Source organism: Taudactylus pleione, unplaced genomic scaffold (genome assembly GCF_031769625.1).
Source record: "Taudactylus pleione unplaced genomic scaffold, aTauple2 ptg000199l, whole genome shotgun sequence".
Classification (NCBI taxonomy): Eukaryota; Metazoa; Chordata; class Amphibia; order Anura; family Myobatrachidae; genus Taudactylus; species Taudactylus pleione.
Window position 1 is genome coordinate 10,667,048 of NW_028284601.1, and position 14,291 is coordinate 10,681,338.

The following is a 14,291-nucleotide window of genomic DNA, read 5'->3' on the forward strand; positions in this document are numbered from 1 at the left end:
GGATGCCAGCATTATTATACATTCCCAATCTCTTGACTACCGTAATGATGACGCTATACCCTTACAGTCTTATTTTTTAAATCCAATATACCCCAAAGTTTGTCTGCTCTTTTTACACTACAATTTAGAATGTATTTATATTCATTTTAGCTCACGGTGGCACCCGATTAGTCAGGTCCTGCAGCTTCTGTTCCATATTAGTAACCAATAGTTTCCCTTATCAATTCTCCAGGATATGACACCTGGATTTAGATTGGCTAAAAAAAATAAAAAATAAAAATATTTGGAAGGAATTCAGGAAGTCAGTACAGAAGACAAAATAATGTATACTGTACAACTGGAGCTTTTAGACATAAGTGTTTTATTGTGTATATGTTTTGATAGATTATAACTTTGATTCATGTGGAATGTTGAAATGCTCAAAAATACAGAAATATAAATCTTGAATATTCATGTTTCTTAATATTTACCTGAGCTGAGGCAGAATTTATGAAATGGAGAACATCTGTAAGGTATGAGAGAAGGGTCAGCAATTTCTTGTCCTCATAGTCAAATCTCTCACCAAATACAACGGAGCAAATAACATTGGAAACAGCCAATCTTAGTAGGTATGACGGGTCAAATGGGGTGCCTGTTATTTTGTAAAGAAAACAAGTCTTTAAATTCACAATACATTAGAAATAGCATAAAGAAATACATAAACAGCATAAAGAAATAGCATAAAGAAAAACAAGCTCATAATATATCTTCCACAAAGCCTAGTGATAGATTCAAACTACCACCAATCACAGGCCTGCAAAATTGGGGTAATTGAAAACTGTCTGCGCTTTGATTTCAAATTTGGCCACCAAATTCTCTGTCATGCAAGGTTTTTTCACCATGTGAATGCACAAATATGGGGAAATAATATAATAATACGTATTCTGGTGGAAACATATTTATTTGTGAAAGACATAAAAAACAGTTTTATGCACAAAACTATTGATATAAATATATTCTGACAGTATAAAAAACATTATAAAGAACATTACAAACAGTTATGTGGATGTTTACAAGTCCTTATACTGCCTTTTTATTTTGTTTTCAAAGCTTATTTTGATAGTTTTTATCTAGAAAACAGCTCATGGCTCTTCTCTGTGCAGCATCCAACAGTAAACCACAATCATACTGATGTTCCACCTACCCTGGTATCTGCGTTTCATCTCCTTGATATCTTGATGAATTCTTTCCCCCTGCTCTACACTTACAGGAACAAGATTTTTGGGGAAATAGTCTAAATGGGAACTAAGGAAGTATACCTTTAAACTCATCGAGCAACCCAAGTCTTTGTATTGCAAAAGCATGTCTTCCACGACCTCTTTTTCAACTGTTTTTTTTTCAAACACTTTATCTTTCAAACATTTTTGAATATCTGGACCAACTTTTGCTTCTGACAGTCCTAGAAACTTGTTACACAGGTATTGAAACACTCTCCTTCTTTTCCTTTACAAATTGTTTCATTAATCCAAGCTTGATATAAAGTGGAGGCAGGAGGACTTTCTGTAGGTTAACCAAATTATGCCATACTACAGTTTTTCTTCTAGGTTGTAATGCTGCCCTATCTTTATGATGACTCATGGCACCTTTTATGGTCACTAAATAGCTAACCCCACCCATCCCTTATTACCACTATTTGTGCTCCTTCTTCAAAACTTTATCAAATTATAGTATAAAAAATGCTCTCATAGTGCTATAAAGACATTTTTGCTTTAAATCCTAATACAGCATGTCTGGAAAAACTGAAAATGAAAATTTGAGTTTGTGGAAAAATTGTTTGTGATAAATCTTTTTTTTAGTATGTTTTCTGAAAATAGCACCCAAAGCCTGTATAAATCAGCTATTTGTTTTCAGACAATTTTTTCATTGTACAGTAGGCCTTATTAGCTAATCTTAATGGCTGACTGTTAATTACTTAGTCTAGATTATATATATATATATATATATATATATATATTTGCTCCTTCAGCACTGTGTATAATTCTTATTTTACTTATTTTCAGACAAGAAGTACATACAACTGAAAATAAAAAAAATAAAAACTTACAATAGTGTATTACCTTTAAACTTATAGGGGCATTTTTATTAAAATAAGCTGTATGCTTCTCAAAATTCAGATTTGCAAATCATGTCAAAAAGGACTCTTGTTTCCCTTTATGTATCAATTCTAATCACTGGGGCAAGGGTTTCGATAAGAGCCCCCATGATGATCAGGAAGAAATAAAGTGATCACTTTGCTTCTTTCAATGGACCCCTTGAAGCTTCTGCACATGTATGACTATTCAGATATGCATGTGCAATGTTGAAAAAGCCAAAAAGTGCTTTGGGATGTTCTGCAACCCACCGAGAGGGATTGCAGTGCAGCCCCATAGCAGATAGTTGTATTTTTGTAAATGCCTGCCCTCCTCCCTCATAAATTTGCTTTGAAATCAAAAATTTTTATTAAATTTACTAATATCAAACCTTCCTTTCCCTGCCTTCAACTACATACATACTCCAACTCCCTCAGGCCTCTTGAATAATAAAAACATTTGTTTACTGATGTGCCATGTTGGAAGTTGAACTACCACAGCTGCTTCCATTTTTTATATGCAGTTGCTGAATGATGAACATGTCCAGAAATGTTTATGGCCACAGAAAGCATCTCCTGCATGCCCCTTTAATTATAAAAAAAAATATTCTTAACCACCAAGTTGATTTTGTGTGCAAAACAAGGGACATATTTTTCATCCATGCTCTCCCCTCCTCCCTCATAAATTTGCTTCGGAATAAAAAAAATTAATTAAATTTACTACGAATCAAACTTTCCTTTCACTGCCTTCAACTACATTCATACTCCATCTCCCTCAGGCCTCTTGATTAATGAAAACATGTTTCCTTATGTGCCATGTTAGGCGTTGAACTGTCATGTGTTTGTGCCACCCACTGCTGCCACTTAGCTTAGTCAGCCAACTAGCTTGGTGCAACTTTTGGCCTAAACTGGATGAAAACAATATTGTGAGCTGTGAGGTGGTCAAAATTGACTGAAAATGAGAGGGAATTAATGTTATTGAGGTTAATAATACTGTAGGAACAAAAAAAGGCCAAATTATGTGATTTTAGCAGCTTTAACAATTTTTGAAAGAAAATACAGATCTAAAACCAAAACACGCCAGGGCAGTATTGGCAAAACCAAATCCAGATCTAAAACATGAAGGAGATACAGATCATAAACCAAAACACGGGGGTCAGCGGACATCCCTACTAAAAATATATATACACTGCTACCCAATAGGTAATTCTGAATTATCAGTTGAAAATTTAAAGGAACCTGGGAAAGGTGAATAATCACCAAAGGGGGCATGTTGATATATGACTAAGAAAACACAAAATAATATTTATTGCAAACATTTACTTATAGTATTGGGAACACAATAAAAATATCATAAAAACTATACATATAGAACATATAGTTATAATATAATACTTAATATCTCATATTCACCATTGTAGATGGCACATTTGATTATATTGTTAATTATAGCTCATATTTACAAATGCTGGTTTCCGAGGAGGGTAATGTCCAGTGAGGAAAGATAATATATATATATATATATATATATATATATATATATATATATATATAAAATGTGCTTATATGGAGAGTGCTGAAGAATATGCTCATCTCTTAGTTTATTAGGATAAAATACCATAAGCAATTGTTTGTAATAAATGTAAATTCCTTTTAAATAAATACATATATTTCCTTCATCCTATAGCGATGCTTCTTACCCCCAGGCTGGTAAGTGCTGGGACTGGTCCATGCCTTTCTCTGGTAGGCAATCAAACCTTGGGAATGTTTTATCAATGATAAGCTCCTCATTTTATAAGCTGAAGTAAGTGTGTTCATGTACAGTATGATGATCGGTGGTAAAGGATTTCTTGGATATATACCGTAACTCTGCAAGTAAGTGTATTCGCAATGTTTGATCATAGGATGTAGTGAATATGCCAGCAGACTGGATGCCGACGCTGCTATCGTGAAGGGGATCAGGATACCGGAGTCGGCATCCTGACAGCCAAAATCCCAAATGAAGGATCCAGGGTAAGTATGCGCATTAGACCAGGGAAAGGGTGGTTAGGTTTCGGGACCCCGGGGGGAAATTAGAGTTAGGCACCCCCCACGGAGGGTTAGGGTCAGGTTGTTGGAAGGGGGTTAGGCACCACTGGGGGGAGGTTAGGGTTAGCCCCCCTGGAAGGGTTAGGTTTAGGGTGTAGGAAGGGGGGGTTAGGTTTAGGCACCACCAGGGGGAGGTTAGGGTTAGGCACCCCCCAGGGAAGTTAGGGTTAGGAACCAGATTTACACACATTGCTAAATGAGTATATATATATATACATTATAATCTTTATTTTAATTTTTGGGTGTTAAGTGCAACCTGTTTTACTCTGCAGCTACAGTGCTTTAGGTGTGCTAATATGTATTTATTTGTGAATTGCATTAATTGCTTTATGTGTCTGCTCAATTCAGCTAATATAAACATTTACAGTAAGTAAAGATTTCCCTTGAATTGCAATCCAGGGAGTACAGCTTGACAGCATTTTCATGCACTCCTACATTTATGAAAATACAGAAATTGCCTTTGGTGCATCACCTTTGAGGAATTATCTATACATCTCTATTGGGACTATCCCTCTGCATAGGTATAGATAATCTGAAACATGAAGCCAGAGATAATATGCTCGGGAACAGCCTTTTGTACCACTCTGTACTTTATGCATTTCCTGGCACCCATACTTATCAGGCAATCCTGAAGCTGTGGCACATTATGAACTTAAGAACACTTTGTGGCTTGCCAGGAATTGTGTCATACTGAAAAATGAGAAGTCAATCCAGGACAGTCACAGGTTGGTCCACAGCCAGCTAAGAGACTATTCTACTATATACAGTCCTGAGGAAGAATTTGACTATACCCCTCTCCTTCTACCAATTTGTGTCTGTACTTCCAGAAAGCATTAGGCATGTAAATCCCCCTTCCTTACCCTCTTCCCCTTTTGCCATCACACCACTTGGTTTTAGTTGATATGTTTATGTTGTCCTATTTAAGCACCCATACCATATATTTGGGTTATAATACTGACCACAGGGTTTCCAGTGCTTAGAATGCCATCGCTGGGATCCCGTCACCTGTCAGAATCCCGCTGCCAGCATCCTGACTGCTGGAATTCCGAAGGTAAGCAGCAGGGTTTTGGGGAGGGTTAGCATTAGGGTAAGGATTAGGCACTAGTGGAAGGGTTAAGTTTAGAGTGCGGGAAGGGGAGGTTAGGATTAAGCACTAGGGGGCGAGATTAAGTTCATGCACTGGGGAGGGAGGGTTATGGTAGGGAGAGGGGGAGGATTAGGATACCTACCAACAGGTGTCAGTATCTTAAACCAGTAGTGATGCCGGTGTTGGGATTCTGACCGCCGGGATACCAACCTCCGGCATCCCATACCCAACCAATGTACAGTATTTGCCTGTCTTTCAATTAAGCTTTAGGCTGTGATTCACCCTCCAACATGTTGGAAAGTTGTAATGAATGAATAGTACAATATAAAATATATACTGTAGGATGTCATATCACACACTGTGTATACCCTGAATATTATGATAACATATGGCTGGTTTATACTGGTATAAAATATATTTATATTTTTAAAAATATGTTTCAATAAAAATGTATTTGCTGACACTGGATATAGCTGAAAAAGTTGCACTGAACCATATCAGCCAATCATCAACCTTTCATATTTTTAATAAAGGCAAGAATCTAATTGGTTGCTTTAGTTTAGTGCAAATTTAACCAATTATTTAATTTTTAGTAAATAAGCCATAATGGCTACTGCATTTTGATAGAATGGGATTTAAGTTGTTTTTGCAGTGACCACAAGTCGCCCATTTACAATATGTTTCATCAGGTGGAACTTACTCTATCAGGGGTTTTTATTCTTAAAATAATAATAAGAATCAAGTTATTATAGTTCCTTTTTCCATAATATTCACTGAGTGGTTGGGTAAATGCAATGTGGCGTACCCAGTCTGCAAAAAATTGTGAATATAGCATTTCCCATGCTGATACTGTATTTTATTAGGTGCTCCAAATAGGTGGGGATAAGACTCTGGAATCCTCCAACAGAACTAAGGACACAATTATTTTGAGGTTTGGAATTGTCTAATAAACTATGTGATCATAAAAATAAATATATAATGTCATTCAACTGTAAGTGTAACATACTGAATTTTACATGTGGGATGAGTTACTGGGCAGGTTCTATTGACTGCAATAATAAGAAAATGCAAATATCACTAAATAACATAATAACAATGCATAATACATACAGTACTATCAATACAATTGCTGGGTACTATATATGGCAAAAAGTAGCATGTGCTGTAACTGTTCCTATACAAACCTATTGCTCAAAAAAAAATAAAAATATATATATATATATATATATATATATATTTTTTTTTTTAAATGTCTGATATGGATTTTACATAAGTTCATTAATACTGACTTTTCATTCACATTGTAAACTGGGGTATGAGGATTTATGACAGATCCATAGACAACAATTTCCTTAGGAATTTTTTTTAAAGCTAGGTAGTAATATATTCATTCATGATCTTAGGGGATTTCTTATATGTCAAAAGAATGCCAATTGAGTGTTGATTGGGGGAGGTATGATAACTCATAAAAGATCTATGGAATATGTATTTTCTATGAGTAATTTTGCGTCATCATTGATTATCTCTACCCACCTTTGTTCTTCATAAATGTCTCCCCAAGGAACCGAGCCTCCTCCTGGATCCTCTCCTCAATGCTTCTCTTTCCCATTCCAAAATTCCTCATAGTCATGAGAGAGAAGCGACGCATTGTCTTCCACCTTTCCCCATTGCTCATGATGATCCCTACAAATTATTTTGCATTTGCAAAAGATTAATTGCATATCATACGATAATCAAATACTTTTCAATTAATTCCTTTAGATGTACACGAAAAAAAGTTATGGGAGTCTGTATGTCTTTATACTGTATGCTAAGATCTATTTTAAGGTATCAATGCCTTTTATATTGTCATACCCCAATGATGAAATGCATCAGATGTCTGCCGCTTTCTACCAGGATCACAACTTCATCAAAGTTACAAATTTTTCAATCATGGCTGAGCAATAGTGAAAGCTCCATTTATACCATGATAAAGGAACACGTTTATGCTGACCAGCACGCCACCAGAGAGCTTGGACTATTATTGCAGGAACCCTGCTTAATCAAGGACTCTTTAATATACATCAAGTGGTAAAGGTTGAGTCTCCCGTATCCAAATATTCCGAAATACGGAATATTCCGAAATACGGAATTATTTTGGGATGACTGAGATAATGAAATCTTTGCTTTTTGATGACACAATGTACACAAACTTTGTTTAAGGCACAACATTATTAAAAATAAAGTATAAAATTACCAACTGCTCTTTGTATATGAAACATAAATGAATTTCATGCATATACACAAACTTTGTTTGAGCCACAAAATTATTGAAAGTATTGTATAAAATTACCTTGAGGCTGTGTGTATAAGGGGTATAAAACACTTAAATGCATTCTGTGTTTAGATTTGGGCCCTATTCCTAAGACATTTCATTATGGTATGCAATTATTCCAAAATACGGAATATTCCGATATCCAAAATACCCTTGGTCCCAAGCATTTTGGATGTGGGAGACTTAACCTGTAACTAAATTCAAGTTGGCTTTTATTGTTTGGATAAACTCCAATTAAGTAGTGAATACACTTGAACTCTGGACTTTGGCTAAACTAATCCAGTGTGTTCACCTACAGCGTATATTTCCATTTATCTTCAATCATTTGTGCTATCTGATAATTGTGGCCTAATCAGCCTGAACTAATTAATAATCTGAGATCCTGTTAGGGCTATTTTTACTGTCTATTTGTGTTTAATTTAAAATGTGTTTTTTTTTATTAAAGTGTTATACTATAAAGTTATTGTTCTCACATGGTACCTTTTTATCATAAAATATATACTGTATTAGTATATTATTTTAAGTAATACAGGAAACCAGTGCTAATTTTATATACATCTTTGGTATTTTATTGTTTTTTAGGGGACTGACAAAACCTTTAGCAGCTGTAGAAGCATACATACTGTATGCAGGGTCATTGCAATGCAGTAAGCTGGCTCTGTGCATCAGGGAGGCACCAGGCTGGAGAGGTGCTGCCAACTTCTCAATTTGCCTAGTGCCCGCAGAGATTTTGTTACCAGTGGGTGCCAAGTGGCTCTGTCCCTGCAGCTGACTCCTGAGCTCCACCTTCTGCCTCCCCTGGTGTATGTAGGGAGAGACATCATGGGGACAGCAGCAGGCTAGGAGTGGCGCATCAGGTAAGTACAGTGTTGTGTGTATCACATACCGTGTAAGGGGCATTACTATTGTGGGCATTGTGTAAGGGGCACTATGACTGTGGGTATTACTACTCTGGGCATTTTGTAAGAGCACTACTACTGTGGACATTGTATAAGGGGCACTACAACTCTGGGCATTATGTGTAAGGGGCACTATTACTGTGGGCATTAAGTGTATGGGGTACTACTACTGTGGGCATTATGTATAATGGACACTAATACTGTGGGCATTATGTGTATAAGGGGCAGTACTGTGGGCATTATTTGTAAGGGGCACTATTGTGGGCATTGTGTATAAGGGGCACTACTGTGGGTATTGTGCATAAGGAGCACTACTGTGTGGTATTATATTTATAAGGGGCACTACTAAGGGTATTGTGTATAAGGGTCACTATTGTGGACATTATGTGTATAAGGGGCACTAGCACTGCAGCATTATATGTATAAGGGGCAATACTAGAGTGGCATAATGTGCATAAGTTGCACTACTACTGTGTGTCATAACTTGAATAAGGGACACTATTCTGTGGTGTAATGTGAATCAGGGACACTATATGCAGTATAATGTGAATAAGATTGTGCTACTATGAGGTGTAATTTGAATTGGGGGTACTATTGTGTGACCACAACCCTTCCTTGTGAGATCACGCTCCTTTTTGTTGCACATGCCTTCGGCGCATGCTGACCTTCTATAATAAATATGTGAGGGAGGGTGCAAATGTATAGTTTGCAGGGGGGCACCAAACACCCTAGCACCACCATTGACTGCATACAGCTTTTTGTGCTCTATAAAGGTTTGCTGAATAATGTGGTACAAAACTCACATTATCTTATTGAAAGAGTGCTCACCAGTTCCTTATATTTTTTTACTTTATTTGCCTTTTGTGTTTGTTTAATCTCTTTACATATTGCAACTGTGAGACATGATTTATTTCATGAGTAATCTCCAATGAGTGATCTCACCTCATCCATCCATGCGTCAAAATGTTCAAGTGTGCAAGAACTGAGACACCTCCATTCAGTGTCCATAGAGGATGTTTGGTGTAACTTTAGAGGAACCATCTGTTGCACCACTAAAACTTGCACCAGCCCTATGGCAGGTGCAGATTTTTCATCTGAATATGGCCTCCCAAGTTACCGATTGTGCGACACTCCCATAATACGCCCATAAGACGGACCATCTCCATGCATCCACATAGCCACCTGTCACTGGCCAGGAATGCCCAAGACATTTTGATACCATTTCTGAGACCGTGCATTTTCCGTGCACCTCAATCACGTCTCCGACTCTGTGTACACAGTATCTGGATGCTTGCACAGTGCAACTTAGATGCATGCGCAGAAGAATAAAATTGCTCTTCTGCGCCCAATTTCGCCATTGCATCTGCCGCAGCATCATATCCAATGTGTTTTGGGGTTGCTGAGTGCTCTAATAATACAAATTTAAATGTGGCCTAGAATAAATAACAGGGAAAGTCAATAATTTAAGAGATCTATATTATCAAACAAGGAACAGTTGTTATTACATGGCAGCCCATATTATTACATAATGAGGATTTATATTATTCAATTTTTATGTATTTCTATATATTGACTTAAAACTGCACAGTTCATGACATGATACTAAATGTTATTCCATATGAATAAATATAACCTTAAAAGTGTATTACTCATTTTGAATTACTTGACCTTTGCAAGAGCTCTAGGTGATAATCTGTGCAATATCCAATCAGAGCCTCAATTGCAGATATTGCAGCCTCTGAGCAGTCCAACCATTCACACTCCTCTCTGTAGCAGTTTAATTTTTTTTTACTTAATGTTATTCAGGTAGTAGTTCAGCTTTAAGTACTATTTTTTATCATACCATAATCGTTAAATAACAGGTCTGTCAATTCCATTTCCCCTCTGGCACTAAACGCATCACTGTGGTCAACAAGCGCCTCCTTCACAGCATCGTAGCCAATTAGCATGACTGCAGGTTTATTAGCGATGTAGATGGTGTATACAGGTCCATACTTCTCACTCAGCTTTAGAGAGACATATACATTGCATTACAGTGGTTGTATTGTATGTTGCTTAGATACCGTTTTACACAGTAGCTGAACATTTGGAATAAATATCTACACTATTCACCAAGCAGTTTTTATTTGGTATAACTACGAATTAAATTTTTTTGTTTTGCTAAAGATGATGCAATTAGTCAATATTTATTCTAATGAGCAACAATACTGAATATCTATCTTATGCTGGCCATACACACTACAATTATCGGGACGATCCGCCCGATATCGGCGGATCGCCGCGATAATTGTAGCGTGGGGGGGGCGACCGAGGGTTAAATATTGCTCGGTCGGGCATGCTGGATTGTCCAGCATGCCCATCCGATGCGATATTACCCGGTAAACTGTCGGCCGCATCGGGCAGTGTATGCCCAGCGCGGCTGACAGACAGACATTTCCTGTGTTCCTTCCTACGGAAGGAACAGGGAAATGTCTCCTCCCCAGGGGGCGGAGCGCGGATGTCAGGCTATTCACTGTGAGATTTCTCTCACAGTGTATGCCGCCGACATCTGCGGCTGGCAGCCGGCCAGATAAAATGTCTGTCAATCTGACAGACATTTTATCTGGCAGTGTATGCCCAGCATTAGTCAGTATATTTTCTAATGAGCAACAATAGTGAATATATATCTAATACCCCTTTTCCACCAAAATTCTGGGTCTGACCCGGAGTTGGAACAGAGTTCCTATCCAGATCAGACCCGGAATTTAGCCGGCGCCGACTCGGGATATTCCCGAGTCGGCACAGCTCACGCCGGAGTCAGGTCTGCATAGACCCGGCTTTCCCGGCATGAAAGTGGATGCTTGGAGATGACGTCATCTCCAAGCGCCACTGAAGCCGGACCAATCGGCCGGTTAGCAGCACACTCCAGGTCATCGTGACCCGGAGTGCGCTGTTCTCACAGCAGGGTTTCACGGGTTAAGCCCATGTTAAACTCTGCTATTTACATGGGTTAGATTGCCGGGTCACTCGACCAAGCAATCCAACCCTCTCCCCTTTTACACCAGGGAGCTGCCCGGGTTAACCCTGCAATAACCCGGGTTTTAGCTCCAGTGTAAAAGGGGTATAAGTCAGTATATTTTCTAATGAGTAGAAATAGTGAATATATATCTATCTACAGATGAAGTATGTTTGTTTTAAATAGATGTGAACACTCCAGCACTTGTCTAATTGAAAAATGCTGAAGCATCAACTATTTATGTCTATTTTTGTCCTTAAATCACATTGCACATACTTATACAAAATGCCGGGCAAAATCTAACAATTCAATTAGCAGGGTTACCAGCTGCATTAAAACACAGGGTTGTTAATTCACAAGGAAAAAAACTAATAATTCCACACTTATAGTGGAATAAATGGGTTAGCGTGCATTTAGCCTTGGATTACCATGCGGGAATTTTATTTAATTGAATAGCATTTCCCAGCGCTGCATGATCAATTAGCTACAGAGCATAACCCGCTGCTTATTGAATTCCCCTAACAGTATTTGAATGTTGATAGAGATAACCACAAACAACACTCAAATTATCTGTTGTATTATAATAATTTGGTTATTAATGACCCAGCTTACCTTAACCAAAGATTGTGGAAATTCTGTGGTGCTGATCTGCATGATATTCCCCAGCAAGGGCAGAGGTGCGGGCCCCGGGGGCAGGTTCTTCTGCTTTATCTTATTCCACCATTTAAGAAGGGAAACCAGGAGAGTGACACCGGTAACCAGGAGAAGAGTCCCTGCTATATTTACTCCCATTTTGAGCACAGCTCAATTACAGCAACATCCAGAGCTATGTCCCTCTATGGTTGTGATAAAAAAAACGTTGGCACTGAATTATATTCCAAACTGCAAGTGATCATTAAAAACAGGTTGGGCGTGTTTGTTATTGCTGCAGAGTTTATTTATATTGCATAAGGAATTGTAAATGCTGAACAATCATAAAAAGATTTGTTAAATACCTTATGAGGTTCACAGTGTATTCTTAATTTTACAAAATAAACAAATACAAGAAGAAATGCGTTGTAGAATTAGTTTTGAAAGCATATGGGAGACATGATAGGAATATAATTGTGCAGAGCTTGGGTCTTCCTTATGGGGCACAATAAATTCCTGCTATGACTGAGTGGCACAAACAGGTAACTATAGACCGTGCTCAAGCATAGTCTTATTTTGTTTTAGGCCAGATAGTTTTCAAAGATTACTCAAAGGGTTGTTGTTTTCATTGTAAAATCTCTATTAGAGCAGCAGGCAAATACATTGAGCTCCTTAGAAACACAAATTATATGAGTGAAACTGAAAATCAATTTAAAGATGCTGATTGCTACCTTACCCTTACTTACGATCCCACATGGAGGAAATTGACAGTATTATACAAATAGGCAGTGATAATTGATAAATCAACATGGAAACATGCTCAAAATACAAAAAGATCTACACTCACCAGGCAGACAGATAACTCAAAAAGTACTCAAATTAAGGATCTGTGCCCTTAATTCAGTACAACCTCATGGTTAATGAGACCTTATCACTGACATGCTTTAATTAGCCCATTCCCTTAGCTCCCTTTGTTCTCTTTTATTGTGATATTGTAGAGAGTATGTTTATTTTATGAGTACTTTTTGAGTATTTATCAAGCAATTGTATAGAGACAATCTCCACTGTTTGCTGGTTCTGTAGATTATTAGTCCCCTTGATTCCTATACTTTGTAATACTTTTTATATCAGGAGCTATGATTTTTGGTGGTGGGTATGCACTAATTATGTTATTTATCCTGTTGCCATAGTGAGCTATGCGTCAGGCGTCATGCCCGCTGCATTGTGTGAAGTGATGAATGTACTTAGGTAAATTACATGTTTTGTATCATAATTCCTCCTGACGAAAGTCCACGGGGACTGAAACATTGAAGTCAAATATATAGGTCTTGTGACCCATTATTTTATTGTGTTCAATTGGAGGGCTGCCATCACCTTGCACCATATATATATATATATATATTAGGGGTGTGCACCGGCCACTTTTCGTGTTTTGTGTTTTGGTTTTGGATCTGGATCTTTCTTCGTGTTTTGGATCTGGATTGGTTTTGCCAAAACCACCCATCCGTGTTTCGGGTTCTGGGTTTTGTGTTTTGGATCTGGATTTTTTCTTAAAAAAAAAAAAAATGCTAAAAATCACATAAAATGGGCCTTTTTTTTTCTACGCTATTAATAACCCCAATAACATTAATTTCCACTCATTTCCAGTCTATTCTGTTCACCTCACCTCACAATATTGTTTTTAGTCCAAAAGGTTGCACCAAGGTAGCTGGATGACTATGCTAAGCGACACAAGTGGGAAGCACAAACACGTGGCCCATCTAGGAGTGGCACTGCAGTGGCAAACAGGAAGCCAATCAGCATTATGGTGCCCATTTGCATGTAGCACGGACCCGGGAGATCCGTACTGCATGCATCTGTGTGATTGGCACAGAGCAATGACAGGTCCGTGAGACTCGTCTGTGCTGCTGTGGTAAAAAAAAAATAAACCAGTGTAAAAAAAGAAAAAAATGGCATGCCCCCTCCCAAAAAAGAGCAACCAGGCCCGGGCATTAGTGACCCAGTGCTTGGTGTGCTTAAATACAGGGGACAAACAATGTAGGGTCCCCTGTAATTAAGTACAACCAGCACCGGGCTAGTCAGAACCAGTGCTGGTTGCCAAAATACGGGGGACAAATGACGTAGGGGTCCCCCGTATTCTGCACAACCAGCTCTGGGCTCTGATCCGGTCC

At 38.0% G+C, this 14,291-nt stretch overlaps 2 protein-coding genes across 2 annotated transcripts in view; one reads left to right on the forward strand and one right to left on the reverse strand.

The window, feature by feature from the left end:
• LOC148518781 (cytochrome P450 2C23-like) overlaps positions 1 to 14,291 on the forward strand; it is a 395,981-nt gene that overhangs the window by 117,470 nt on the left and 264,220 nt on the right. The window lies entirely within an intron of this gene.
• The window catches only part of LOC148518783 (cytochrome P450 2C23-like), a 46,142-nt gene that overhangs the window by 11,485 nt on the left and 20,366 nt on the right, over positions 1 to 14,291 (reverse strand). The window contains exons 2-5 of the mRNA XM_088477114.1: positions 12,103 to 12,326; positions 10,339 to 10,501; positions 6,816 to 6,965; positions 471 to 631 (exon numbers count right to left, since the gene is read on the reverse strand). Of these exons, the coding sequence (XP_088333240.1) occupies positions 471 to 631; positions 6,816 to 6,965; positions 10,339 to 10,501; positions 12,103 to 12,282 (654 nt within the window). The 5' untranslated portion in view covers positions 12,283 to 12,326. The remainder of the gene's footprint in view (positions 1 to 470; positions 632 to 6,815; positions 6,966 to 10,338; positions 10,502 to 12,102; positions 12,327 to 14,291) is intronic.